Source organism: Heliangelus exortis, chromosome W (genome assembly GCF_036169615.1).
Source record: "Heliangelus exortis chromosome W, bHelExo1.hap1, whole genome shotgun sequence".
NCBI classification, from domain to species: Eukaryota; Metazoa; Chordata; class Aves; order Apodiformes; family Trochilidae; genus Heliangelus; species Heliangelus exortis.
In genome coordinates, this window is record NC_092453.1 from 11,835,620 (window position 1) to 11,860,974 (window position 25,355).

Consider the following 25,355-nt stretch of genomic DNA (forward strand, 5'->3'; position numbering starts at 1 on the left):
TTTCTGTGAGTTCTGGGGTTTCCAAATCTCTGTTAAAACTTCATTTTTTTGGTGTTCAGGCTACAGCTGCTGTGTGCTTCCCCATAATTTGGCAGGAAGCAGAGCAGTGGTCATTATCTTCTGGCTTTATCAGAATTGCTGCAGTGTCCAGGGGAATGCATTTGAAAAATAAGATGGAATGTAGTAAAAACAACTTTTAATCTAAAAGTTCGTCCATTTAGTTGGGTTGCCTGCTCTCAGCTCTCAAAAGGCTGCTTCTCATCTGCTCCCTATTTGCACTTTATTCAACAAGAGGGAGCAGAACCAAGTTCTGAAGTTTTTTCAGGTCCATCTGAGTGGAATAAATGATGCTGCTACTGGCAGTGACTAAGTTTGAAGAAGTGGTAAGGTAAGAGGAAAAAAGTCAAACTACTTTATGATATTTTCAAAGGGTTTACCTGTTATGAGGACCAACTTTTTAGGAGGGACTGTAGAGACAGAACAAGAGGTGAGGGACTTAAAGTGTTTTACAGTGAAGGTGCTGAGACCCTGGCCCAGGCTGGAGGTGGGAGAGGTGGAGAGGGATCTGGCCAGGTTGGATCCGTGGGCTGAGCCCCACTGAGGTTCAACCAGGCCAAGTGCTGGGTCCTGCTCTTGGGTGACACCAACCCCAGGCAATGCTCTAGGCTTGGGGCTGGGAAGTGCCCAGAAGGAAAGGAGCTGGGGGTGACAGTGGCTGAAGAGGAGCCAGGGTGTGCCCAGGTAGCCAAGAAGGCCACCAGCATCCTGGCTTGTGTCAGGGCAACAGAGCTGCGGAAGGGTTTGGAGCACAAGGAGAAGGTTCTGGAGAACTTGTGAGGAGCAGCTGAAGGCGTTGGGAATGTTGGGTTTGGAGGAGGCTGAGGGGAGAGCTTCTGGCTCTCTGCAACCGCCTGAGAGGAGGTTGGAGCCAGGGGGGGGTCGGGCTCTGCTCCCAAGGAACAAGGGATGGGAGAAGAGGAATTGAGCTGGAGGTTTAGATTGGAGCTTGGGAAGAATTTCTCCCTGGAAAGGGTTGTCAGGGCCTGGCCCAGGCTGCCCAGGGCAGGGCTGGAGTCCCCATCATTCCTGGAGGGATTTCAAAGCCCTGGAGATGTGGTGCTGAGGGCCATGGGGCAGTGGTGGCCTTGGCAGGGCTGGGTTAAGGGTTGGACTGGGTGATCTTCAGGGTGTTTTCCAACCCAAACCATTCCATGATTCTGTGGAAAGCTGAGCCAAGCTTCTGTGCAGCTCAGAAGCAGCTTGGGGACAGGAGCCCTGTGCTGAGGACACTTCTCATGTGGCAGCTGAAGTGACCATGGAGCTGCTGAGACCTCAGGCTGCAATTATGGAGGAAATGGCCTCAGGGAGACTACCAGAGTCTTCAAAAAATCTGTTTCTGTCTCTGAATAGCTTGTTTCATCCTAAAAAACAGCTTCATATCCACTCTTGCTTGAAAACCTCTCTTCATAACATCACAAGTGACTGAAATTGGGGTTTGCAAATTACTTTTATTTTCCACAGCAATAGGAGGAAAGAAAACAGAAAGTAGAATAATTTTCTTTTTGTTTTTATTGGAAATTAGAAGCCATGAGGGTTAATTAAGCAAAGTTGCCACACGGTCATGCCTCCCTTTTTCTCCTAAGACTTGGAGGCTGGAGCTTTGCTTTCCTTTAGAACACAGCTTTTTTAAGCAGTTCTCTATTATTATAAAAATAAAAATTAATTTTAGGCTGAAATAAATTCAAAGGATGAACCCTTGGAATTTTTCAGTGAGAAAAGATGGGTCACATAAATTGAGCAGGTTTTTGGCAGCACTGAGGTCACTGCCAGTGATACATCTGCTTTATCTTTTTTTGAGTAAATATTTCTGTAAGGAACCAAACTGTGAGCACACACCCAGAGTTTGGTGTTTTGGCTGCTTGGCTATGCTGATATTTTATAATCCATATAATTTTCATTGGTTTTTACACATCAGTGTCTTTCCAGCACTATTGAACCAAATGGAATTGTCCAGGAGGATGTAATTATTAATTCTATTGCAGTAAGAAAAGGAAGATTATTCTGGGATGGCCAGAGCTGGGGACAGCCTGCCTGGAGTTTTCCTTGGCTTTCTTTGCACATTTGTGTGTCCCTTGTTAGTGTTTATCAAACTCCAATTATTTGTCTCCAGATAATGTTCTCATTCTTGTGCTCATAGTGTTTTCCTCTGCATCCTCTTGGCTTGTTCCCATTCTCTTTTCTCTGACTTTATCACTTGTTTGTTCCTTTTTCTTTAAAAAAAACAAACAAACAAACAAAAAACCCAGGCTACCCAGAACTGCATTTGCATCACTTGTGGCTCTTATTGCCAACATTGGTCCTTGTGCAACTGGAATCTGACCAAACAGCTGGCTTTTTGCCTTAAAAATGAAAATCTTTGCAAAAATTCTGCCATGTTTAATCCTGACAAGGAGGTTTCTGTCTCCTAAGATTATAAAAAAAAAATTACCTAGGATTATCAAAAGATCATAGGATGGCTTAGGTGGGAAGGAACATTGGAGGTCTCAAAAATTGGTACCAGGCTTTAGCTTCCACATTTCTTTTAATGATGGGTAGAATTATTTCTGTGGGCATAAACAAAACAAAACAAAAAAAAAAAAAAATGGAAGGGGAGAGCTGGTATGTTGCTATTCTCTGAGACCTCTTTTGTAAATACTCATACTTTTCAATTTCTGAATTTGTCAACTTCAAGCAATAGGAAAACCCCATTATTTGGAACTACTCCTTTAACTGTCCTATTTAATGGATTGAAACTTTCCTACCTCACCCCCAACATCATATAACAGTCAATTCAGTTTAAAAAAATTAAATATATGACATTCATAGAATGGTTTGGGTTGGAAGGGACCTTAAAGCTCATCCAGTTCCAGTTTGGGTGGTGTTTTATCAGCTCTTACAGTGTTGCTCCATTGTCTCATCCAAACACCATCCTTGGCTTTCTGCTTGTTTTTTCCTGTTTTTTTTTTTTTACAAATGCTTTCATCACTGATTATTTCATCACTGAGCATTTGTTCTCTTGGGATAACATACATGCAAGGCTGGGATTCTGTCCCACTTCTTTGATGGAGCTCACTCTTCTTAGAACTTTTGTTATCTGCTCTGGTACGGGTGAAAATCTTCACTGTGCCTCCTGGTTTTCTTCATCTGGGTCCCAGGTTCTTCACCTGGAAAGCTGTAGCTGGAAGAAAAGAAAGAAAAAAACCCAACAGATGGTTGGTTCTGACCATCAGCTTTTAAAAACTTTTAAAATAATTCCTGAGAAACGACCTCTGGTAACTTTTAATTGTTTGAAGCTGACCAGTAGCAGCTTTTTTCTTGAAAAAACATGTTTGGAGGTGGTTAGCAACACTTTCTATTTAAACTATCTGTGCACTGCCCAGGTTTTAAGGTGAGCTGGTTTTATTTAAAAGAATTGATATTTTGTAAAGCAATTAATTGTGTGGTTGCTACTTTTCTGGTAACTGGAAAGATCTCACTTGAATCCATAATGTTTCTGTGTAGGCGGCAGGTGCACGCCCCGCCTGTGCCAGCTGGGACTGGTCAAAATGCGCATGCCCGATTGAGGCAGTGTGTGGTTCCAGCAGGTCCCGAGCCAGGCAGATCGAACTTAGTTCTCTGATACTAATCCGAACCAGCACTAGCTCGACTGACTCTGTTCACGAACCGAGCTTGCGCCCGCAGCGAGATTCCTCTCACGCAACATCTGGTGGAGAATGCGGGCATCAATTTCGGTCTAAACTGTCTCCCTGAGCGTTTCGTCCGAAAGTGACCCTTCTCTAAAGACCGTCCGATACCCCGAAAAATTCGGGTAAGAGAAACTTTTTTCTTCTCTTCGACATCGTCATCAGTAAATCCGATGATGGGCTCCTATGTAAGCAAACCTACCGGCACCGCCGTTGCCGATCAGATTACAACCCAGGCGGAAACGCAGGAAAACCTCCGCTACCCGAGTCCCGAAACCGCCTGGGACCTGTGGGGGGAGGTGTACAACCTGCTGGCAAGTTTTCACTATAAGGAGACCAACGGCGACATTATTGGTGCGGACAACACCTGGCGAATCGTTTGCAATCTATTAGCTTGCATGAAAGCCGAAGTAGAAGTGGCAATTGTCACCGCCGCGGCCCCATTACGAAAGACCGAGGTATTTCCCCCGAAGGAAATGCCCACAGTAACCCCCTCGGCACCCCCCTTCGAGGGGGAGGAGCCCGGGAGGGCGCCGAGTGTAGCTCCGTCGGCACCGCCCCCCGAGGGGGGGGAGCCCGGGACAGCGCCGAGCGCAGCCCCATCGGCGCCATCCCCGGAGGAAGGAAAAAACGAGCAAGTATGTCTGGGGCTGACCACGGGTAAGCCTGCCATAAAGGGCATGTCCGGGAAGCCCCACCAAACCGTGACCGAACTCCTATCGGATATCGGCCGGGAAGTCAAAACACCGGAAAATGATGGGGCGGAAACCGCGGCTGGCGGCACCTCTGGCTGCCGCGGAGAGCTACCCCCGCCGCTGCACCCGGCCCCACGAAAGGCTGCAAAGATAAAAGCAGCCCCTCAATCAGCGGCAGCATCTGCGCTGGAAGACAAGATATCGGCCCTGCAAGACCAGGTCACTCGGGCCGTGCAACTAATAGAGAAGCGGGACGTTGAACATCGCCCAGCTTTTCAGCGGTACAGGAACCCACCCACCCTGACGGACGACGAGGACGATGTCCCGACCCTGCCGCGGCAACTTCAAAACGCCCCGGGCGCTACTACTGGTCGCTCAGGGCGTTGGTCTGGCATCATCCGGGATGCCATTTTGCAGGGCGAGTGGCAGCCAACCACTGTGGCGTACCCCGTGCTGCAGGACGCTAATGGACAGCCGGTGTTTGAACAACACTCATGGAAAACCCTGCAGCAGGCGAGGCAGATAATCAAAGAACAGGGGTTGAGGTCGGAGAGCGGCCGGGCCGTCCTGGACTGGCTGTTCACCTCCGATGTAAACAGCCCATATGACTGTCGCAGTCTACGTCAGTACCTACTAACCCCCTCCCAACAAATCATCTGGTTAAAGGAGTGGGAACGCCTCGCTGCGGCGGAAGTCAACTGTGCTAGGGCACCCGGAGATCCACTAGCGGGCGTCACAGCGGACATGCTCACCGGCTCCGGGCGCTTTGCAGAGATCGACCTGCAGCTGCAATGCCCGCGCGAGGTCCACCACGCCGCGGCAAGACTGGCACGTCAGGCATTTTATGCAGTACCAGAACCGCACCCAGTACCATCGTTTACCAACGTAAAGCAAGGGTTGAACGAACCCTATCAAAATTTTGTCGATCAACTGTGGCAATCTGTCACGGCTCAATCAGACATGACGGTAGAGCAGCGTGAATCCATGCTTAGAATACTGGCATTCAAGAATGCAAATCCTAGATCAAAAGCCCTCTTCTCGACACTGCCGAAAACGGCGCCAGTATCAGAAATGCTGGACGTTGCCGCCAGGGCGTCTCAGCACCAGCAGCACCAGGGAATGGCTGGTGCCTTCGCCGCCGCATTGGAACCAACCCATCAGCTCCTTGCGGCGGTAGTACAAAAACTGGGCAATAACGGAGGACGTGGCCGTCAAAACCGGCGAAATCGCCCGAACAGACAGAGGCAGTCCAGCCCGGTCTGTTCGCGATGCCACGCGAGGGGACACACCGGGCGAAACTGCTCTGCAGTCGTCTGGTGTAATCGTTGTCAGCGAGCGACACACAACGACGCAGCCTGCTGGTACCAAAAAAACGGCAGGGACAGCGCGAGGGGCCCCCGCGCCGGGATACAAGTAGCCGGGCCAACGCTGTATGCCGGCTCCCCGCCCCAGCAACCCGGGGAAGCCTCGGCATCGATTTACAATCTGCAGTAGACACCACGCTACTGACCACGGCTGTCCACACAATACCAACAAACACGTACGGACCGGTAATCCATGAAAATTCTAACGTTGGTGCACTTTTAGTAGGACGCTCTTCCTCAGGACTGGCAGGACTAGTAGTGCTCCCAGGGGTTATAGACGCCGACTCCACGGGGGAAATAAAGATAATGTGTTTTACACTAAACCCCCCCCTAGTAATTAAGGCAGGAACCCGATTAGCACAGCTAGTCCCACTCCCAAAATTAGACCTAGGAAAGAACGTTAAAACAGAGAGAGGCGATCGGGCCTTTGGCTCATCTGGAGACACCCTGGTAACCCTGGTGCAACAGATGAGAACAAGGCCGATTATAAACATACAGATGGCGATCGGCAAAGAGGTAAAAACCCTCCCTGTAATGCTAGATACAGGGGCCGACGTCACAATCATCAGTAAGAATATCTGGCCACGAAAATGGAAGCTTATTGCAGTTTCTGACGCCGTTCAGGGGATAGGTGGCGGTTCCACCCCTCTGCAAGCGCACCAACCAGTACAAATTAAATTTCCAGAAGGGCAAGTGGTAACTGTGAGACCATATGTGTTACCCTTGCCCGGTCAGCTCGGGGGGTTGGTCGGTCGGGACGTGATGAGCCAGATAGGAGCCATCCTCACTATCCCTGAACCCACCCAACCCTCCCAAAATTTTCAATAAGGGCCACTGCTGACATGCCGCTGACCCCCAGACTCCACTGGAAGTCGGACACCCCTGTCTGGGTAGAGCAGTGGCCCCTTTCCAAGGAGCGGCTAGACATAGCAAATCGCCTGATAAAAGAACAGCTAGACGCTGGACACGTCCAGCCATCTGTGAGCCCGTGGAACACGCCCATCTTCGTGGTTCCAAAAAAGTCGGGCAAGTGGAAATTGATACAAGATCTGAGAAAAATTAATGACCAGATGTGGCCAATGGGCGCCCTCCAACCTGGGCTGCTCCTGCTTACCATGCTACCTAGAGACTGGCATCTTCTGGTCATGGATTTAAAGGACTGCTTTTTCAATATCCCCTTAAATCGTGAAGATACTGCTCGCTTCGCGTTCACGGTCCCATCGGTCAACAAAAGTGAACCAGCGAAGCGATACGAGTGGGTGGTACTGCCACAGGGAATGAGAAACTCCCCGACCATATGCTAATCGTATGTGGCACGGGCGCTCGCGCCAATTAGAAAAGCAATGCCGGATACGATAATTTATCATTATATGGACGATATCTTATTTTGCCAGCAAGCCCCGTTCCCTGAAAACATCGGCCAGGTCTTGACCGACCACCTCGAGACCGAGGGACTAATCGTAGCTCCGGAAAAAATTCAAATGAAGTCACCCTGGAGCTACCTAGGGTGGAAGGTAACTGATGCTATGGTGAGACCTCAAAAATTAGAAGTAGTCCATTCAGTTAAAACACTGAATGACGCCCAAAAACTAGTGGGCGAACTACAATGGGTTAGACCCATTATAGGTCTCACCAATGCAGACATCCACCCCTTTTTGTCCTTATTACGGGGTACACATCCAGGGGCACCTGTGGACTGGACCGAGGACCACTCCAACGCCTTGAAGCAGGTCGTCCACAAGCTGACAACCGGCTATGCGGATCGGCGAGACGCCACCCACCCCATCAGGGTGTGGGTATGTAACCACCCCTCATTCCCCTTCGCCCTACTCATGCAGGACTTCATGAACAAAAGAATACCTGGGGAACGCAAACTCAATCTGACTTATAACCGAGACTCTACAAGATCAGAGTCTATAGCTATTTTGGAATGGCTATTTCCCCCCCATACGCCTCAGAAGGGCATATGGCAAAAGACCGAGGTAATAGCATTCCTCATACGGAAGGGACGCCAGCGCTGCCTGGAAGTAGACGGCCAAGAACCGGAGTGGATCAACATCCCAATCAAAACCACCGATTTTGACTGGATGCTGCAACACTCCGAGCCTCTACAGCTCGCCCTACTTGGTTATCCCGGCGAGGTGCGTCATGATGGCCCAAAACATCAGCGATTACAAGCTATCAGCCAGTTCCAGTGGCTCGAGCAACCGATCGTCTCGGAGCGCCCAGTGCCCGGTATAACAGTATTCACGGACGCTGGACAAAGATCCAGAATGGCTGCCTGTGTATGGAAGGACAAAGGCCAGTGGAAACAGCATTTGATTTCAGGCACCTCCGAGGACAATCTACAAACCCTGGAACTGCTTGCGATCATCTGGGCCCTGACGCAGTGGCAGCAAGTTCTCGTCAACATCGTCTCCGACTCCCAATACGCAGTCGGAGTCGCGAACCGTATCGAGGATGCCCTCATTAAGCCAGTGCCCAACAAAAGGCTACAGGAACTCTTCCTATCATTGCAGCGTGCGCTGAGAATCCGAACACAGCCATGCTGCATTATTCATATCCGTAGCCACAAGACAGCGCTAGGCCTGGGGGAAGGGAATGCCAAAGCTGACTCTCTAGTCAGCTTAGGTTTACAAAACCCAGTTACCGAATTCTCCAAAGCCCAGAACAGCCATTCTCTATTTCATCAGAGTGCTAGGGCCTTGAAGCGCACGTTTGACATCACTTGGGAGGAGGCAAAAGGCATCGTCAAAGCTTGCCCCCAGTGCGCCCAGTTCGGCCCTACCCTGGGAATGGGTGTGAATCCACGCGGTCTTCAAGCCGGAGAAATTTGGCAGATGGACGTAACACACGTCCCGGAATTCGGAAGACTGAAATATGTCCATGTTACAATTGACACCTTCTCAGGCATGCTCTGGGCAACAGCTCAGACGGGGGAGAAGGCGCTACACGTGGTCCGTCATCTGACCAACTGTTTCGCTGTCATGGGGATCCCTCAGGTAATAAAAACAGACAACGCGCCGGCCTACACAGGAGCAAAGCTTAAGCAATTTTTTGCTACCTGGGGAGTGAAACATATTACAGGAATCCCCCATTCGTCTACAGGGCAAGCGATTGTAGAAAGAGCCAATCGCACCCTGAAGACATACCTACAGAAACAAAAGGACAGCGAAAATATGGACCCACAGACGCGGCTTAGTAAAGCGCTCTTCACTCTAAATTTTCTGAGCCTAAGCCACGACTCCCAAGAGCCACCCGTCCTTCTACACTACTCGTCGCAGAAAGTCATCAGCATGCCTGAAGTCCAAATTTATTGCAAGGAACCAACAACAGGTCAATGGATGGGGCCAAGACCATTGCTGTTCACCGGGAGAGGATACAGCTGTGTATCCGCAGACTCTGGGCCTCTCTGGGTGCCCAGCAAATGGACACGCCCTGCCCCGACCAGACCAGCACCACCGGCCCTGAACGACGAGGCACCTCGCAACTAAGATCTTTGCGTATTTGTCATCTTTTCCCCGATAAAGACCTAAAAAAAAAAAAAAAAAAAAAAGGGGGAAATGTAGGCGGCAGGTGCACGCCCCGCCTGTGCCAGCTGGGACTGGTCAAAATGCGCATGCCCGATTGAGGCAGTGTGTGGTTCCAGCAGGTCCCGAGCCAGGCGGATCGAACTTAGTTCTCTGATACTAATCCGAACCAGCACTAGCTCGACTGACTCTGTTCACGAACCGAGCTCGCGCCCGCAGCGAGATTCCTCTCACGCAACATTTCTGCCAAGTAATATTTTCTATATTTTAAGATAGTGGCTACAGCATTCTGTTCCATTGGATTAGAATCACAAAATCCTTTTGGTTGGAAAAACTCCTTCAGATCAAGTCCAGCATGAAACCCAGCACTGCCAAGCATGACCCTAAGGTGACATTTTAAAAGGTGACATTAAGGTTTTAAAAACCCCCACAACATACCATATCCTGCATTAAATCCAAGTTGAGCAGCATGTGCCACTCCACATGTCAACCAGGTCTGGATGTTTCTTTTTCTGGATGTTTGTTGGAGTGTGTGCACCAAATATTCTTCTTCAAAGAGGAATTCCCAAAGGTTTTTGTCATCTAAATCTCCTCTGGATGTGCAGGAGACAAGCAATGGGGAGAATCCAATGAATGTGGTTAAGGGTGAGGATGGGTGCTCCCTTCTCCATGCTCCTCAGCAGCATGGAAGAGATGGAGGAGTAGGGTCAGGGAATCATAAATTCATGGGATATTTTGGGTTGGAAAGGACCTTAAAGTTCATCCAGTTCCAACCTTTATCCATGGGCAGGGACACCTCCCACCAGCCCAGGTTGCTCCAAGCCCCATCCAACCTGACCTGAGACACTGCCAGGGATGGGGCAGCCACAGCTTCTCTGGGAAACCTGGCACAGGGGCTCAGCACCCTCAAATTCAAGAATTTCTTCCTCAGATCTCATCTCAATCTCCCCCTTTTCAGCTTAAAACCATTCCCCTTCATCCCATCCCTCCAGGCCCTTACCAAAAGCCCTTCCCCATCTTTCCTGTAGAAGAAAAACATCTTTGCTTTCCAGTAAAAGTAGCCAGAGCAAAGTGGTAGCAAATTGTGCTCTTTAGATGAGGCTCACCAGGGTAGTGCCAGGTTCCTGCCTTGGTAAGAGCATGTGTCTGACAAGTGATGGTTCTTTAGAACAGAAAACAACTCCACTGTGTAGAAATTGATTGACAGCCCAAAAAAAAAAGCTGTCACAAGTACACGCCTGTTAGGAAGTGTTCATGTGCCTCATGATAACTCAGAAAATGACTTTTTGGTGAAAAGCAAATGCCAGTGGTTTCAGTCTTTGTACTGAGCTGAAAAACTCCAGCTGGTTTGCTCTGATTCACCTTCTTGCCAGCTCTGTAAAACCTCACAACCCAACTTTGGATGTGGTGGAGACACCTAATGAGAAGACCAAAGGAGATTTGCCTTTTTTTCCTCTGTCCCAAGGGAGGACAGGCAGCCCTCTGGGATATCTGGATATCCCAAGGAAAGGAGTCCAGAAGGTTCTTGTGCTGCCTTGTTCAGCTTAGAAAGTTGGAGTGTCAAAATCCTCAGGAGTGCTTTCTCAAAGACATTAAGAAGGTGAAAAGCTCCACAAATTTATCTTGAGTGTTATAGAGCACTACAAAAGCAGATTTCTTATTTTCTTCCTTTATTACAAGTATTCAATGCCAAAAATATGCACACACACAAAAGCCAAGGGCTGAGTCTAGAGAATGATGTCAGACTCAAGGTGTGATGGGATCCCAATCAATTTTCCTTCTCCTGTCTTTGCTTTTTTCTGTCACAAGCAGCTCTTTATTTTTCTGATTATTTTTCTCTCTCTGTCCCTATCTCTCCTCCCCAAACAGGGCCTTAACAAAGCCCATAGTAAATGAAATTTATTCTGAAGTGTTTTTACTTAGAGTAGGAAGTATTGAAAAGGCAAAGTTGACTTCAACCCATAGTGATTTGGGGTGGTTACAATATTTTAATCAGAGAATTATCATGGTTGGAGAAGACCTCTAAGATCAGCACATCCAACTGTCAACCAAAACTCCCCCTCTATAAAATAAATAGTTTATTTATCACTATCTGCATCACCATGACCACCGGAGCATGTCCAATTCTAAAACCTGGGAAACATCTGGGATCCCAGGGAAGTGAAGCTAACCAGTTAAGATATCAAATTGTTCAGGAAAAAAATAGGAACATACTTTTATATCTTTCTTTCTCATCACATCAAGAGAGATATGAGCTTCTGCTGAACAAAGCTTTGCTGTATTCAGTAACTATAGGTCCATCTGGCTTGTGGAGATGATGTGAAACCAAGGGACAGAGGGTGTGCAGTCTCCAGAAAGCTCAACTATGCCAATAAAATGGCTTTTCTGGGTAACACTGATGGACTTTTTTCACCCAAGAGGGCTTAAAGGATCAAGGAATGAAAAAGGCTTCTCCCATGTAGCAAAAGGTCCACGTGAGGCTGGTTTTGGGCTTGTTGTGATTTTGCTGGTTGGTGCTTTCAGAGAATCACAGAACTGTTGTGGTTGGAGAAGAGCTCTAAGATCACTGTGTCCAACATTCCCCCTGAATAAAATATATTGATCAATATCCATATCACCCACTGGAGCATGTCCTGAAGTGCCTCATCCACAGGGTTTTTCAATCCCTCCAGGGATGGGGACTCCACCACCTCCCTGGGCAGCCCATTCCTACACCTGACTGCTCTCTCAGGCAGGAAATTCATCCTCAGAGCTGGGCTAAACCTCCCCTGGTGCAGCTTCAGCCCATTGCCTCTGCTCCTGGCATTGTGCACTTGAGAGCAGAGCCCAGCACCCACCTCCCTACAACCTCCTTGAAGGGAGTTGTGCAGAGCAATGAGGGCTCCTCTCAGCCTCCTCTTCTCCAAACTCAACATTCCCAGTTCCCTCAGCTTCTCCTCATAGGATTTGTTTTCCAGACCCTTCCCCAGCTTGGTTGCCCTTCTAAATATCAGTATTTCATCATCATCATCTGGACTTGTTCCAGCCCCTTGGTGTCTTGTAATAAGGAGCAATGCTTTTTGCCTTGCTCCTGGTGAGAGGATCAAGCTCTGAGACTGATTGCATTGCCTTTCAGTTCAAATTTGGGTTCTTACAAGAGGAACCAGATCTTTTTCCAGATCCAGGCATTCCAGATTTCCTCACTGGTGAGATATTAACCAGCTCACAGCCCCGTTAAGTCCTTATTCCCTGCGCACTCTTTTATTACCTGATTTATTTAATTTTTTACAATGGGAAAGGGCACTCTGACCTTTTGTTCCTTTCTTAAAGGCTCAGGACCTGAATGTCATCGAGGAAGTGATCCGAATGATGTTGGAGATCATCAACTCCTGCTTGACCAACTCTCTCCACCACAACCCCAACCTGGTCTACGCTCTGCTCTACAAGCGGGAACTGTTTGAGCAGTTTCGGACCCACCCTTCCTTCCAGGATGTCATGCAAAATATAGATCTGGTGAGCGAGGCATTGCTTCAAGGGTGCTTACAGGTTCTTAGTTCATCTCTTCAGCCTTTGGAGAAGAGGGAAATACTCATCATCTCTAGCAGTTTCTTCTAGGAAGTGTTTTCTATCTAATTTCAATGCTGAAGATGACTTTTTAGATTTAACTTAAATGCTTGAGATAAGGAGGAAGGTGACAAAGATGACTCAGGGGCTGGAGCAGCTCTGCTGGGAGGAGAGGCTGAGGGAGCTAGGATTGTTCAGCCTGGAGAAGAGAAGACTCCATGGGGACCTCAGAGCTGCCTTCCAATTCCTGAAGGGAACCTCCAGGAAGGCTGCGGAGGGACTTTTCCCAAGAGTGCCCAGCAAGAGGAGAAGGGGAAATGGTTTGAAACTGCAGGAGAAGAGGTTCAGGCTGGATCTGAGGAAGAAGTTCTTCAGCAGGAGGGTGCTGAGACTCTGGAACAGATTGCCCAGAGAAGCTGTGGCTGCCCCCTCCCTGGAGGTGTTCAAGGCCAGGTTGGATGAGGCTTGGAGCATCCTTGTCTGGATGAGAGGTGTCCCTGGGCATGGCAGGGAGCTTGGAGGAGATGAGCTCTGAGCTCCCTTCCCACCTCAGCAATCCTGTGAGAACACTGAGTTAAAATGTTATCAAGTTGTCATTTCCTGGGCCTCCACTGTGACTTCTTCTGGGTAACATCTTGAACTCAGCAGAGCCAAGGGGGTTTGGGAATTCCCACCCTGTTCCCCAGCTTTCAGTCCCCTGAGGAAGGACAACATCAAATTCTCTTCACTACTCCCAGTTAGAAACCTCTTTCTGGGGGGGAGACTGAGCAGGTTTCCTCCTCTTTTTCTTTACTCAGACTCTCCATCACCAGCCTATTAATGAATAGGGGGGGATTTGTAAAAAACAGTGAAGAGCAAATATTCAGCTGCCTTATTCCCTGGGCTGCATCTGAATGTGTGGTGCTTTCAGCTGCAGACTCTCTCTCCACAGAGAGATAAATAGATATTTGGATAAATAGACATTTTTCAAGAAAACAGAAGGAACTAGAGGAGGATGAGAGGTGAATTTCAAGGCGAGGTTGGATGGGTCCTTGAGTAACCTGATCCAATGGGAGGTGTCCCTGCCTTAGGAGTTGGGTTGGATCTTGGTGACCTTTAAGGTCCCTTCCAACCCAAACCATTCCAGGATTGTGATTCCAGGATTCTGTGAGATACTGCTGTGGCTCACTGTGGAGGATGATTTGGGAAACTAAATTTGGAAATTAAAGTGTTCTTTAATTACTGCTGATAGTGGCTTTAATGCTCATAGTGAGAACCTGAGTAATGATTCCTGCACAGAAAAAAACAGATTTTAAGTACAAGAAATATTTCTCTGTCATCTACTTGGTGTTTGCAGAGCTTGGGCAATGGTGGAAGTCAACTTGTGTGACCAGTGGGTGTGGAATACTGGAAGGGGAAGCTGGACTGGGTGCTGAATTTCTTGCTGCAGTGAATAATAGCACATTTATTGCATGCAATGGAAAATCTACTGAGGGTTCTGTTTTCCTCTGCTTTTATTGAAAAATATAACAGTAGGTGAACAGATTCCTGCTGATCCTTAAAGGCATTTCAAATGTTGGCCTGAAACCCTGCTCTGTACCTGTCCCTTCTTCTTCTCATCTCCCTTCATGTTTCCTGGTCATGCAATAGCCAAGGATTCAGAGCTCAAAACTCTCCCAACTTTTGGCAGCTGCAAACCACAGCCAGCCCTGAGACAGCCTGGATGGTGAGGATAAAAAATCTTCAAGCTGTGTAAAGAGAAGATATGAAGATAACAGCCATCTCCATTCCTAACTGAGAGAGGGACCTTCTCTGGTTCCTTGTCCAGCTCCAGAAAAACCAGGGCTGGTCAGATCCTTCTGCATGGCAGCTCCCACAGATAACAGTGTGTCCTTTCCCTTTCTAACAGTTAAACATAGGTTTTCCTCAACAATCTAACAATTCCTCCCCAAAACTACTTAATATTAGGTTACAGCATAATGCCAGTTACAGGCAGGAACTATTTAAAGCTCTCCAAGGGAGCATGTTGAATTTTTAAATAGCTCCTTTGTTAGAGAATGCAGGATGTCAAGAATTTATTTTTTTTTTTTTTTTTTTTAATATACCTGCCACCAGCTGGCAAGTGATGAAAGCTGTCAGGCTTGAGGATCTGAATAAAAGATTAGATTCAGCTGACTCTTCTTCTGTAGAGAGAACCACAAGTCCTCAGGTGTCGCCAATAATGAACTGGGAGCTTAGGCCCAGCTGTGCCCAATAATTAGGGCCTGCCCCAGCCGGAAATGGGCGGGGCTGAAGGGCAAGATAAAAGGCATGCTCCCAGAAGCAGACAAGAGATGAAGAGGCCTGAGGAGAGGGATGGCAAGAGAGCTCCGGAGAAGAGCCGTGCCCCCGAGAGAAGGCTCGCCGCAACATCTGGTGGAGAATGCGGGCAGCAACAGCAGGCCGTGAATGCTGAGGTGAGATAAGAAGCTCTACACGACCACGTTGGTTGCGGGAAGCTCTACAAAGCCAGGCTTAAATGCGGAAGGCGATATAAAGAGCTTCGAAATACGCAACCACGTCAGATGGAGCCACTACGTTGGTGCGGGACGCTCTAGAAAGAGCTCCAAATACGCAACCACGAGTGAAGCTCCACAAGGCCAGGCTTAAATGCTGAAGGCGGCGTGAAGAGCTCAGAGTAGAAGCCCAGCACGGCAAGACAACAGCCCGGAATGGCGAGCCAGGCAGGAGAGAAGAGTGAGGCTCGAAAGGCGCAGCGAGTTGGCGCACGGAACTCAAACCCAAGGAATGCTGAAGCTGAAACGGAGCTCTGAGTGCACATCAAGTCAGTGTGGTCCTGAAACGGAGCCTCCCGGGGACACGTGATAGTGAGGTCCTGAAACGGAGCCTCCCAGGGACACGCGACAGTGCGGTCCTGAAACGGAGCCCCCAGGGACACGCGACAGTGCGGTCCTGAAACGGGGCCCTAGGGACACGCGATAAGACTGGTGCGCTGAATGCTCGGAGAAGCCTCTGCATGGCTAGGCATCCCGAGGTGGCGAGTACCAGCGAAAACTGAGCTGGTGTTTTAAGACCTCATCTCCTGCTAACAGAGGCTAAAAGAGCCCGAATTTTCCCTCCTCAAAAAATAGGCGAAAAAATGTTAAAAATAATGAAATGTTAAATTATTGAAATTATTGAAAAGAAAAAAAAAAAAAAAAAAGAAGTTTATTTTTTCAACAAACAACAAAAAGGGGGGAAATGTAGAGAGAACCACAAGTCCTCAGGTGTCGCCGATAATGAACTGGGATCTTAGGCCCAGCTGTGCCCAATAATTAGGGCCTGCCCCAGCCGGAAATGGGCGGGGCTGAAGGGCAAGATAAAAGGCATGCTCCCAGAAGCACAAGCAGACAAGAGATGAAGAGGCCTGAGGAGAGGGATGGCAAGAGAGCTCCGGAGAAGAGCCGTGCCCCCGAGAGAAGGCTCGCCGCAGCATTCTTCTACCCTGTCAAGTCCTCCACTTGAGATTGGCAGCTCTACCACCAGAGATAACTGGGCTTTGTCCTGTGTGCTGCAGCCAAAATGTTCTAACTGCTCTTCCTACCCCTTAAAAAAATGGCAAAACATTTTAGTTTCAGTGTACACACAAGAGAATGTCTGGGACCATGTGGGAAGTATCTGAGAAGAGCCAAAAGGAGTTCCTGGTTCCCAACATTTATTTGCTTCAGGCTTTTCTCTCTGGTGCTGGAGATAAGAGCTCCATCCACATGGCCACAGGACTTTGGGAATGTTTGAAAGGAATTTGTGCCCTAAGAAGGAGTCAGAAGGAGTAAGCTGGAGCTTGGAGCAACCTGGGCCAAGGTGGGAGGTGACCCTGCACATACAGGGGGTTGGACCTGGGTGATCTTTAAGATCCTTTCCAACCCAAACCATTCTGGGATACTATGAAAATAGTGTGGAAAGAAATCTTTAGAGATTTGAGTCATCAGATTTCCCAAACTGTGTGTTGCTGGATCCTGGAAGGATGTCTTCAAATGGAAGATGATCTGACCTGCTTATTTCAGCATCCAGAGACAGAGTACTGAGCTGGTTGGACTTCTCCCTGTGGCCAAGGCTGGTTGAGGAGGATGGACCCACCAACTGCCTGATATCACAGAGCTCTCTTGGGTCTCAAACTGCTGAATGTAATTTGGTGGCCCAAGGCCTCTAAATCATGGGTGTAAATGGCAAATGTTGCAGCTTTTGGTGACTGAAGGGTGGGAAGGAGAAGTTACCTTTCTGAAGCCTCTGAAGCATGTAGGCAGGGACTGTGCTGCCTCCTGACTCCCTCCACTGCTTCTTTTTCTGGTCATTACACAGCCTGGGGAAGAGGAGGCCTTAAAACACCTTCCAGTGCCTGCAGGGGCTCCAGGAAAGCTGGGGAAGGGCTTTAGACAAGGTCCTGGAGTGATCAGACAAGGGGTGATGGCTTTAAACTGGAAGAGGGGAGGTTTAGGTTTAGCACCATTGCCCTTCTCTGGTCACACTCCAACCCCTCAATGTCTTCCTTGTCCTGAGGGGCCCAGAACTGACCCCAGGATTCCAGGTGCCCAACTCAGGGGGACAATCCCTGCCCTGCTCCTGCTGCCCACACCATTGCTGGGACAATCCAGGATGCTGGTGGCTCCACAGTCACTTCAGCTGCCGCATGAGAAGCGTCCTCAGCACAGGGCTCCTGTCCCCAAGCTGCCTCTGAGCTGCACAGAAGCTTGGCTCAGCTTTCCACAGAATCATGGAATGGTTTGGGTTGGAAAACAGCTTGAAGATCACCCAGTCCAACCCTTAACCCAGCCCTGCCAAGGCCACCACTGCCCCATGGCCCTCAGCACCACATCTCCAGGGCTTTGAAATCCCTCCAGGAATGATGGGGACTCCAGCCCTGCCCTGGGCAGCCTGGGCCAGGCCCTGACAACCCTTTCCAGGGAGCAATTCTTCCCAAGCTCCAATCTAAACCTCCAGCTCAATTCCTCTTCTCCCATCCCTTGTTCCTTGGGAGCAGAGCCTGACCCCCCCTGGCTCCAACCTCCTCTCAGGCGGTTGCAGAGAGTCAGAAGGTCTCTCCTCAGCCTCCTTTGCTCCAGGATCTGGGCTTCTCTGGTCTCTCCAGACCCTTTCCCAGCTCTATTCCCTTCTCTGGACACACTCCAACCCTCTCAGTCCTTTACTATCAAGGATTAACTCTATACTGTCTCAAGTAGTAAAGCAAATAATGCTTGGAGCTAAGTATTACTGTTCAAGTAGATGTTTTTCATTTCAGTCTTCAACTGCACACCAAAAATAGCCATCGCCAGCCTTGGGAAATGCTGACATAGCTTGAAAACATTGGAGGCCTCTCACACTTTTGTTCTTTGTGAAATTCAACTCAACCTGTTGCGTGAGACGAATCTCGCCGTGGGCGCGAGCTCGGTTCGCGAACAGAGTCAATCGAGCTAGTGTTGGTTCGGGTTAGTATCAGTGAACTGACTTCGATCTGCCTGGCTCTGGAGCCTGCTCAGGAACCACCCCCTGCCGATCCCGGGCATGCGCACCTGGGCCAGCCCCAAGTGGGCACAGGTGGGGCGAGCACCGTCCGGGCCCATCACCCGGCAAGTCCTGGCACCTGCTGCCTACATTTCACCCCTTTTTTTTTTTTTTTTTTTTTTTTTTTTTTTTTTTTTTTTTTTTAAGTTTTTATGGGGGAAAAGATGACAAATACGCGAAGATCTTAGTTGCGTGGTGCCTCATTGTTCAGAGCTGGTAGTAGCGCCCCGGGCGTTTTGAGGTTGCCGCGGCGGGGTTGGGACATCATCCTCGTCGTCCGTCAGGGTGGGTGGGTTCCTGTACTGCTGAAAAGCTGGGCGATGTTCGACGTCCCGCTTCTCTATTAGTTGCACGGCCCGAGTGACCTGGTCTTGCAGGGCCGATATCTTGTCTTCCAGCGCAGATACTGCCGCTGGTTGAGGGGCTGCTTTTTTCTCTGCAGCCTTCCGTGGGGCCGGGGGCGGCGGCGGGGGTAACTCTCCGCGGCAGCCAGAGGTGCCGCAAGCCGCGGTTTCCGCCCCATCATTTTCCGGTGTTTCGACTTCCGGGCCGATATCCGATAGGAGTTCAGTCACGGTTTGGTGGGGTTTCCCGGACATGCCCTTTATGGCAGGCTTGCCACTGGTCAGCCCCAAACATACTTGCTCGTTTTTTCCTTCCTCCAGGGGTGGCGCCGAGGGGGTCACGGCTGGCGCTCTCTCGGGCTCCTCCCCCTCGAAGGGTGGTGCCGAGGGGGTCGCAGCAGGCATTTCCTTCGGGGGAAATGCCTCGGTCTTTCGTAATGGAGCCGCGGCGGTGGCAATTGCCACTTCTATTTTGGCTTTCATAACAGCTAATAGATTGCAAACGACCCGCCAGGTGTTGTCCGCACCAATAATGTCGCCGTTGGTCTCCTTATAGTGGAGACTTGCCAGCAGATTATACACCTCCCCCCAGAGGTCCCAGGCGGTCTCAGGACCCGGGTAGCGGAGGGGTTCCTGCCTTTCCGCCTGGGCTACAATCTGCTCGGCAACGGCGGTGCCGGTAGGTTTGCTTGCATAGGATCCCATCATCGGTTTTACTGATGTCGATGTCGAAGAGAAGAAAGGGTTTCTCTTACCCGAATCTTTCGGGGTATCAAACGGTCTGTGGAGAAGGGTCACTTTCGGACGAAACGCTCGGGGAGACGGTTTAGACCGAAATTGTTGCCTGCATTCTCCACCATTCTCCACCTGTTGCGTGAGACGAATCTCGCCGTGGGCGCGAGCTCGGTTCGCGAACAGAGTCAATCGAGCTAGTGTTGGTTCGGGTTAGTATCAGTGAACTGATTTCGATCCGCCTGGCTCTGGAGCCTGCTCAGGAACCACCCCCTGCCGATCCCAGGCATGCGCACCTGGGCCAGCCCCAAGTGGGCACAGGTGGGGCGAGCACCGTCCGGGCCCATCACCCGGCAAGTCCTGGCACCTGCTGCCTGCACAACCTTCACCACACAAACATAAAAATCTTTTCAAAACACATCAAGATGGGAGGCAAAATAGGAAACACCAGAATTCAGGTAGGATCTGTCAGCCTCACTCAGTTTTTTTATGGTGGTGGGGTATGAGAGGATTTGGATTTAATCTGAATATTCCATTTTGCTCCTCTTGTGGCTTAGCAGAACCTGAGCTATCCCAGCAGCTCTGGTGGGATGGATTCTCCACCTGAGCCTGCCCTGGGCAGGGATAGGATTCACCAACCCATTCTTGACAGCTGGGGAATGTTGAAATGCAAGGAGGTGTTTTCTTGGCTTTGGTTGGTTTTTTCTTTCAAAGTTTGTGGGCAACTTTCTCATTCCTCTCTGAGCTGGGAATCTTCCACCAGCAATTTGTCCCAGACTCCATGCCAAACCCAGGGAGCCCCACATGGAGTCCTCACACTTTTTGCACAAGCTGTTTCTTGCCTTTTTCTTCTGTAATTTCTGGTTCCTCCCTTTGCTTATGAACTCAGCACATAGAATCATAGAATCATAGAATTGGCTGGGTTGGAAGGGACCTCAGAGATCATCAAGTCCAACCCTTGATCCACTACCGCTGCAGTTACCAGCCCATGGCACTGAGTGCCACATCCAGTCTCTTTTTAAATATCTCCAGGGATGGAGAATCCACTACTTCCCGGGGCAGCCCATTCCAATGTCTGATCACCCTCTCGGTAAAGAAATTCTTTCTAATGTCCAACCTAAGCCTCCCCTGGCACAGCTTGAGACCGTGCCCTCTTGTCTTGCTGAGAGTTGCCTGGGAAAAGAGACCAACCCCCACCTGGCTACACCCTCCTTTCAGGGAGTTGTAGAGAGTGATGAGGTCTTCTCTGAGCCTCCTCTTCTCCAGGCTGAACAGCCCCAGCTCCCTCAGCCTCTCTTCGTAGGATCTGTGCTCGAGTCCTTTCACAAGCCCAGTTGCCTCCTTTGGACCTCCTCCAGGACCTCAATATCCTTCCTAAACTGAGGGGCCCAGAACTGGACACAGGACTCGAGGTGTGGCCTCACCAGCACTGAGTACAGGGGCAGAATCACTTCCTTGGACTTGCTGGCCACACTGTTCCTGATACAGGCCAGGATGCCATTGGCCTTCTTGGCCACCTGGGCACACTGTTGGCTCATGTTAGGCTTCCTGTCAATCCAAACTCCAAGGTCCCTCTCTGTCTGGCTGCTCCCCAACCACTCTGTCCCCAGCCTGTAGCGCTGCATGGGGTTGTTGTGGCCAAAGTGCAGGACCCGGCACTTGGCTGTGTTGAACCTCATCCCGTTGGAATCAGCCCAACTCTCCAGTCTGTCCAGGTCCCTCTGCAGAGTCCTCCTGCCTTCCAGCTGATCGACACTTCCCCCCAGCTTAGTGTCATCTGCAAATTTGCTGCTGATGGACTCAATCCCCTCATCTAAATCATCAATAAAGATATTGAACAGAACTTGGCCCAACACTGATCCCTGGGGGAAACCACTAGTGACCGGCCGCCAACTGGATGCAGCACCGTTACGATCCGAGTTATTATTTATATTTTGATTGCAAGGAAAATTCAGCCACTACTTATAGACGACGCGTGAATTTACAAAAATAACAAGGCTTTATGATTTAAACAAGTTACAAGGATTTATTTAGGATTTATACAATTAGCTACTTTGGAGAGAAGAGTCATTAAGAAGAGAAAAGAGTGGAGGTAATTAAGATGTTATCACCGTCTGCCGGCCCTGGCCTCTGGCTGTAGTTGGGTGCGTAGGGTCTGTCGCTCCTGCTGCTTCTCTGTCCCGTAGCTGAAGCCCAAGTGCCGAGAGAGGGGGCGGTCTAGAGAAGAAGCCGCCACTTCTCCTTTTCTCCTGGGCTTTTTTATACAGGAACAGAAGAGGGGTCTTTTTTTTGCATAAGTCCCTGATACACACAGACTTCCCAGAGATGAGTCATCCTTATCTTTCAGTCTTTTCGGTGTCCTGCTACTTTCATTGTTTTTGTCTCCACCACGCACCAGGAGGCAACCTGATAAGCATTCTTATCTTTTAGGTGTCTGTCAGGCATATGGTGAGGTAAACATATGTTAATTGACAAAATGTTGCAACATAGCAGGAAGAGAGAAAGAAAAAAAAATTGATTCAAGAGACATATTTTGTATTTTTAAAGTGTTTACATCAAGCACCGTTCAGCACCACTCTCTGGGCCCGGCCCTCCAGCCAGTTCCTAACCCAGCACAGAGTGCCCCTGTCCAAGCTGTGGGCTGACAGCTTTTTCAGGAGTATGCTGTGGGAGATGGTGTCAAAGGCCTTGCTGAAGTCCAGGTAGACCACATCCACAGCCTTCCCAGATGTTTCTGATTTCCCAGAACGAACCCAAAAAACCCCAACCACAACCCCAAGAAAGCAACTGCCAACAAGTGTCATCTGTTTCAGTTTCTAGAGAAAATTGCTCTGCTGTCCAGCAAACCTACTTGCTCAAAAGCAAGGGCTGAGGTTTTGGGGGGAATTGGAAGAGAGGAACAGCAAGTTGGAATCTCAGAGTAATGGAACCATCAGCTGGCTTTGTTTTATGAAGAGCAACTGAGCTGGGAGGCATAATTAGAGTAATGGTTTCTGGCTCCAGCTTGGGTCTCATTGCAGAAGAGAGCTCTGCAGAGATTGTGTACTCTAATCCACTTTTCCCACTCTTTTCCTTAAAAGAATTCACAGGGATTAATCCATGTGTTGGAAGCTGTGATTCAGATCCAAGTGGGCATTGCAGCTTTTCAGAGGAGAGCATCTCTGAAACCCAGGAGATGTTGGGGAGCTTGTGTGTGATTCCAGCCAAGGGGTAGCCATTTGCTGACTTGGGCTCCCCCACAAAAAACCTCTCGAATTTGGTGTTGAAACTTTGCCCTGCACCCTTCTGGAGTTGTTTGGAGTCGTCAGCCCAGCCTGACTGCTGAGTTTCTCTGGGATGGAGCTTTGGAAACTCTGCTCTTTTGGGGATGAAAGGAGCTGGAGAACTGGAGTTCTGATGTCCCACATGGGGAAGTGCTGGTGGGATGTCTGTGAGCTACTGAGCTTGGAGAGGGATAAAAGTTAAAGCCTGACCTAAGTGTGTCCTAGCTTACAAGGACCAGCTGGGTGACAGAAAAGGAAAATGTGGTGAAAAGCAGCTTGGCCTCACCAGGGAGGTACAAGGAGGATGGGAACAGGGAGAGGGAACATGCAGATGCTTGGAGTCTTTGATGGAAAAGGTAAATGGGGCATTTTGGGTGGTTGATTTGAAGAGGAGCTTTGTGGACTGTTTTATCCCCCTTCCTCCAATTCCTTTGGCTTTGAAGGCTACAACCCTCCCAGGAAGCTGTGTAGACAGCTCCTCTCCATAGCTTTATGGAGATAATTAATAGTTGTCTTAAAGCCTTCTAAGTGGCATTAAAACTACCAGAATTTCACTTTTATGCTTGAAAAGGAAATTTTGAGCCCCAACTCTTAATAAGCGGGCTGGAAGACCTTGACAGTGCTGAGGTGCAGTATGGATGGATAGAAACATTAGCAGAGGTCAGAGTGTAATAAATAATAATAATAATTTAAAAAGACATGTAATATTTAATAATAAATAAATAAATAATGAGTGTAATTTTAAAAATTCAGCTGTGTGTTTAAAATTGTTAGATGTCCCCATGGCTGCAACACAAGCAACATCTTTATTCTTTTTAGAAGTACATTCATCATTTTTAGATCCATTCATCCAAGGTGACAGCTTTGGGTGTAAATTGACACAAAGATCTCCTTTTTATTTGCTTGTTTTGTTTTTTTTTTTCTCTTTATTTATGGGCTCTGCTTTTTCTTCCCAGGTGATCAGCTTTTTCAGCAGCCGATTAGAGCAAGCTGGAGCTGAGCTCTCAGTGGAGAGAGTTCTGGAAATCATCAAGCAAGGAGCTGTTGCATTGCCCAAAGACAGGCTAAGAGTAAGTACTCAAGACCTCCTTTATTTAATCACCCTGTTGCAATCAGTTACATAAATACCTTTTATATCTGTAATGTCCAAGCCTTCTTCCTCCCATCAATAGCAGCTGATAAGGGAGGAGGTTGTGGATTGCCAGGGGGGTGTGATTTCATTGAAATCCCTAATTTGTGCTAAGTGTTTGGGGGAGTTTTCTTGGTGAGTTACTCAGCTGAAGCATGTGGAAGAATGAAAATTTGCTGAGGGTGAGGTTTTCTTCATTGTATTTGGGAGGTGGAGTCTCACCTCTCACTTCCCCATCAGTTACTTAGTCAAGTTGTATCCAAACTTTGATTTTTTTTATTTTTTTTTTTAATTAACTCTTCTTCCTCCCTCTGTCTCTCTATAAAACACTGCAAAGATAAATTTCCGGGTCTTTCATAAACAATGAACCACCTTTCTGAAAATCAGTTTAAGACCTCAAAAGCCTGGTCAACATGATGGTGAATCTTCTATAGTACCCCAAGCAGAACCTTCCCTTCTCCTTTGAACATCTCTCTGATTTTGCAAGGCTTTTACCACCTTGGAGAGGTTTTGGGTGACTAAAATCCATGAATGTTTAAATACTTCAGGGCTGAAATCAGTGTAAGTAGGGAAGTAAATAACTGGGAGTTGGGTGTGCTGGCTGAACACAGAATGAAGTTTGCTTCTGTTACATAGAGTGTATTTGAAATACTCTCTGCCCTACCCCAGGACCATCTTTGTTTCTGCTCCATGGTAAGAGAACCAGAGTGGCATCTCAAGACCTGTTTCTTTTGGGACAGCTTTAGGAAAATATCATTTGCTGAGGCACACTGACAGCTGGAGATTTATTTTAAAAAATAATGGTAATTTTAAAACCCCCAGTGGGAGTTGTTAGCTGGCTGCCTACACTCTCATCTCTCCTTGTATCCCTGAGATGGTGCTTATTTAGTCACTTGGACTGAATTACTTCAGGTGAGAGTGGTCAAGAGACCCAAATCCTGAGCTGGTGGACAGGACTAGCTTAAGTAACTCCAGAGGAATTGTTGGATGCAAATCCAGCCCTTCAGGTTCTATCCTTGCTGTGCTGTGATGCTGTGAACACAGAGAAACACTGGGCCTTTTGCTTTTCCTGTGTCAGTTTATTCTTACCTGCAGATAAAGCAGAACTCTGACTTTAAGAGGCTGAAGAGATTCCATCCTGGCATAGAACCATCCCTGAATAAATTTGCTGCTTAGAAAAAAAGAAGGGTTTAGCAGTTAGTGAGCCAGATGACCTACAGGGTGGGCCATGATGCTTCTGGAGGGAATTCTCCTCATGTTTAAGTTTTTGGGCATTAATGATATCCAGCACTGAAAGTGTTGGGTTTATGTTGCCACTTGAATCAAAAAATGAAAATTTTTGGACCAGTGGCAAGCTCTGGAAGTCCTCACCAAGGTGTTGAGTGGAAAGATGCTTGGAGCACTGACTTTTCCTCTGAAGGACTTGAGTTTGGGGACAGGGTAACCAAGTGAACACAGTCTGGCTCAGAATTCTTTTGCATTGGCACTGAGACCTGCTGGGCTTTGTTATTTTTTA

At 48.6% G+C, this 25,355-nt stretch overlaps 1 protein-coding gene across 2 annotated transcripts in view; it reads left to right on the plus strand.

The window, feature by feature from the left end:
* Positions 1–25,355, plus strand: part of LOC139789299 (dymeclin-like) — a 185,890-nt gene that overhangs the window by 127,687 nt on the left and 32,848 nt on the right. For both annotated transcript variants that reach the window (XM_071729818.1, XM_071729819.1), the window contains 2 exons: positions 12,621–12,803; positions 23,667–23,780. In XM_071729818.1, the coding sequence (XP_071585919.1) occupies positions 12,621–12,803; positions 23,667–23,780 (297 nt within the window). The remainder of the gene's footprint in view (positions 1–12,620; positions 12,804–23,666; positions 23,781–25,355) is intronic.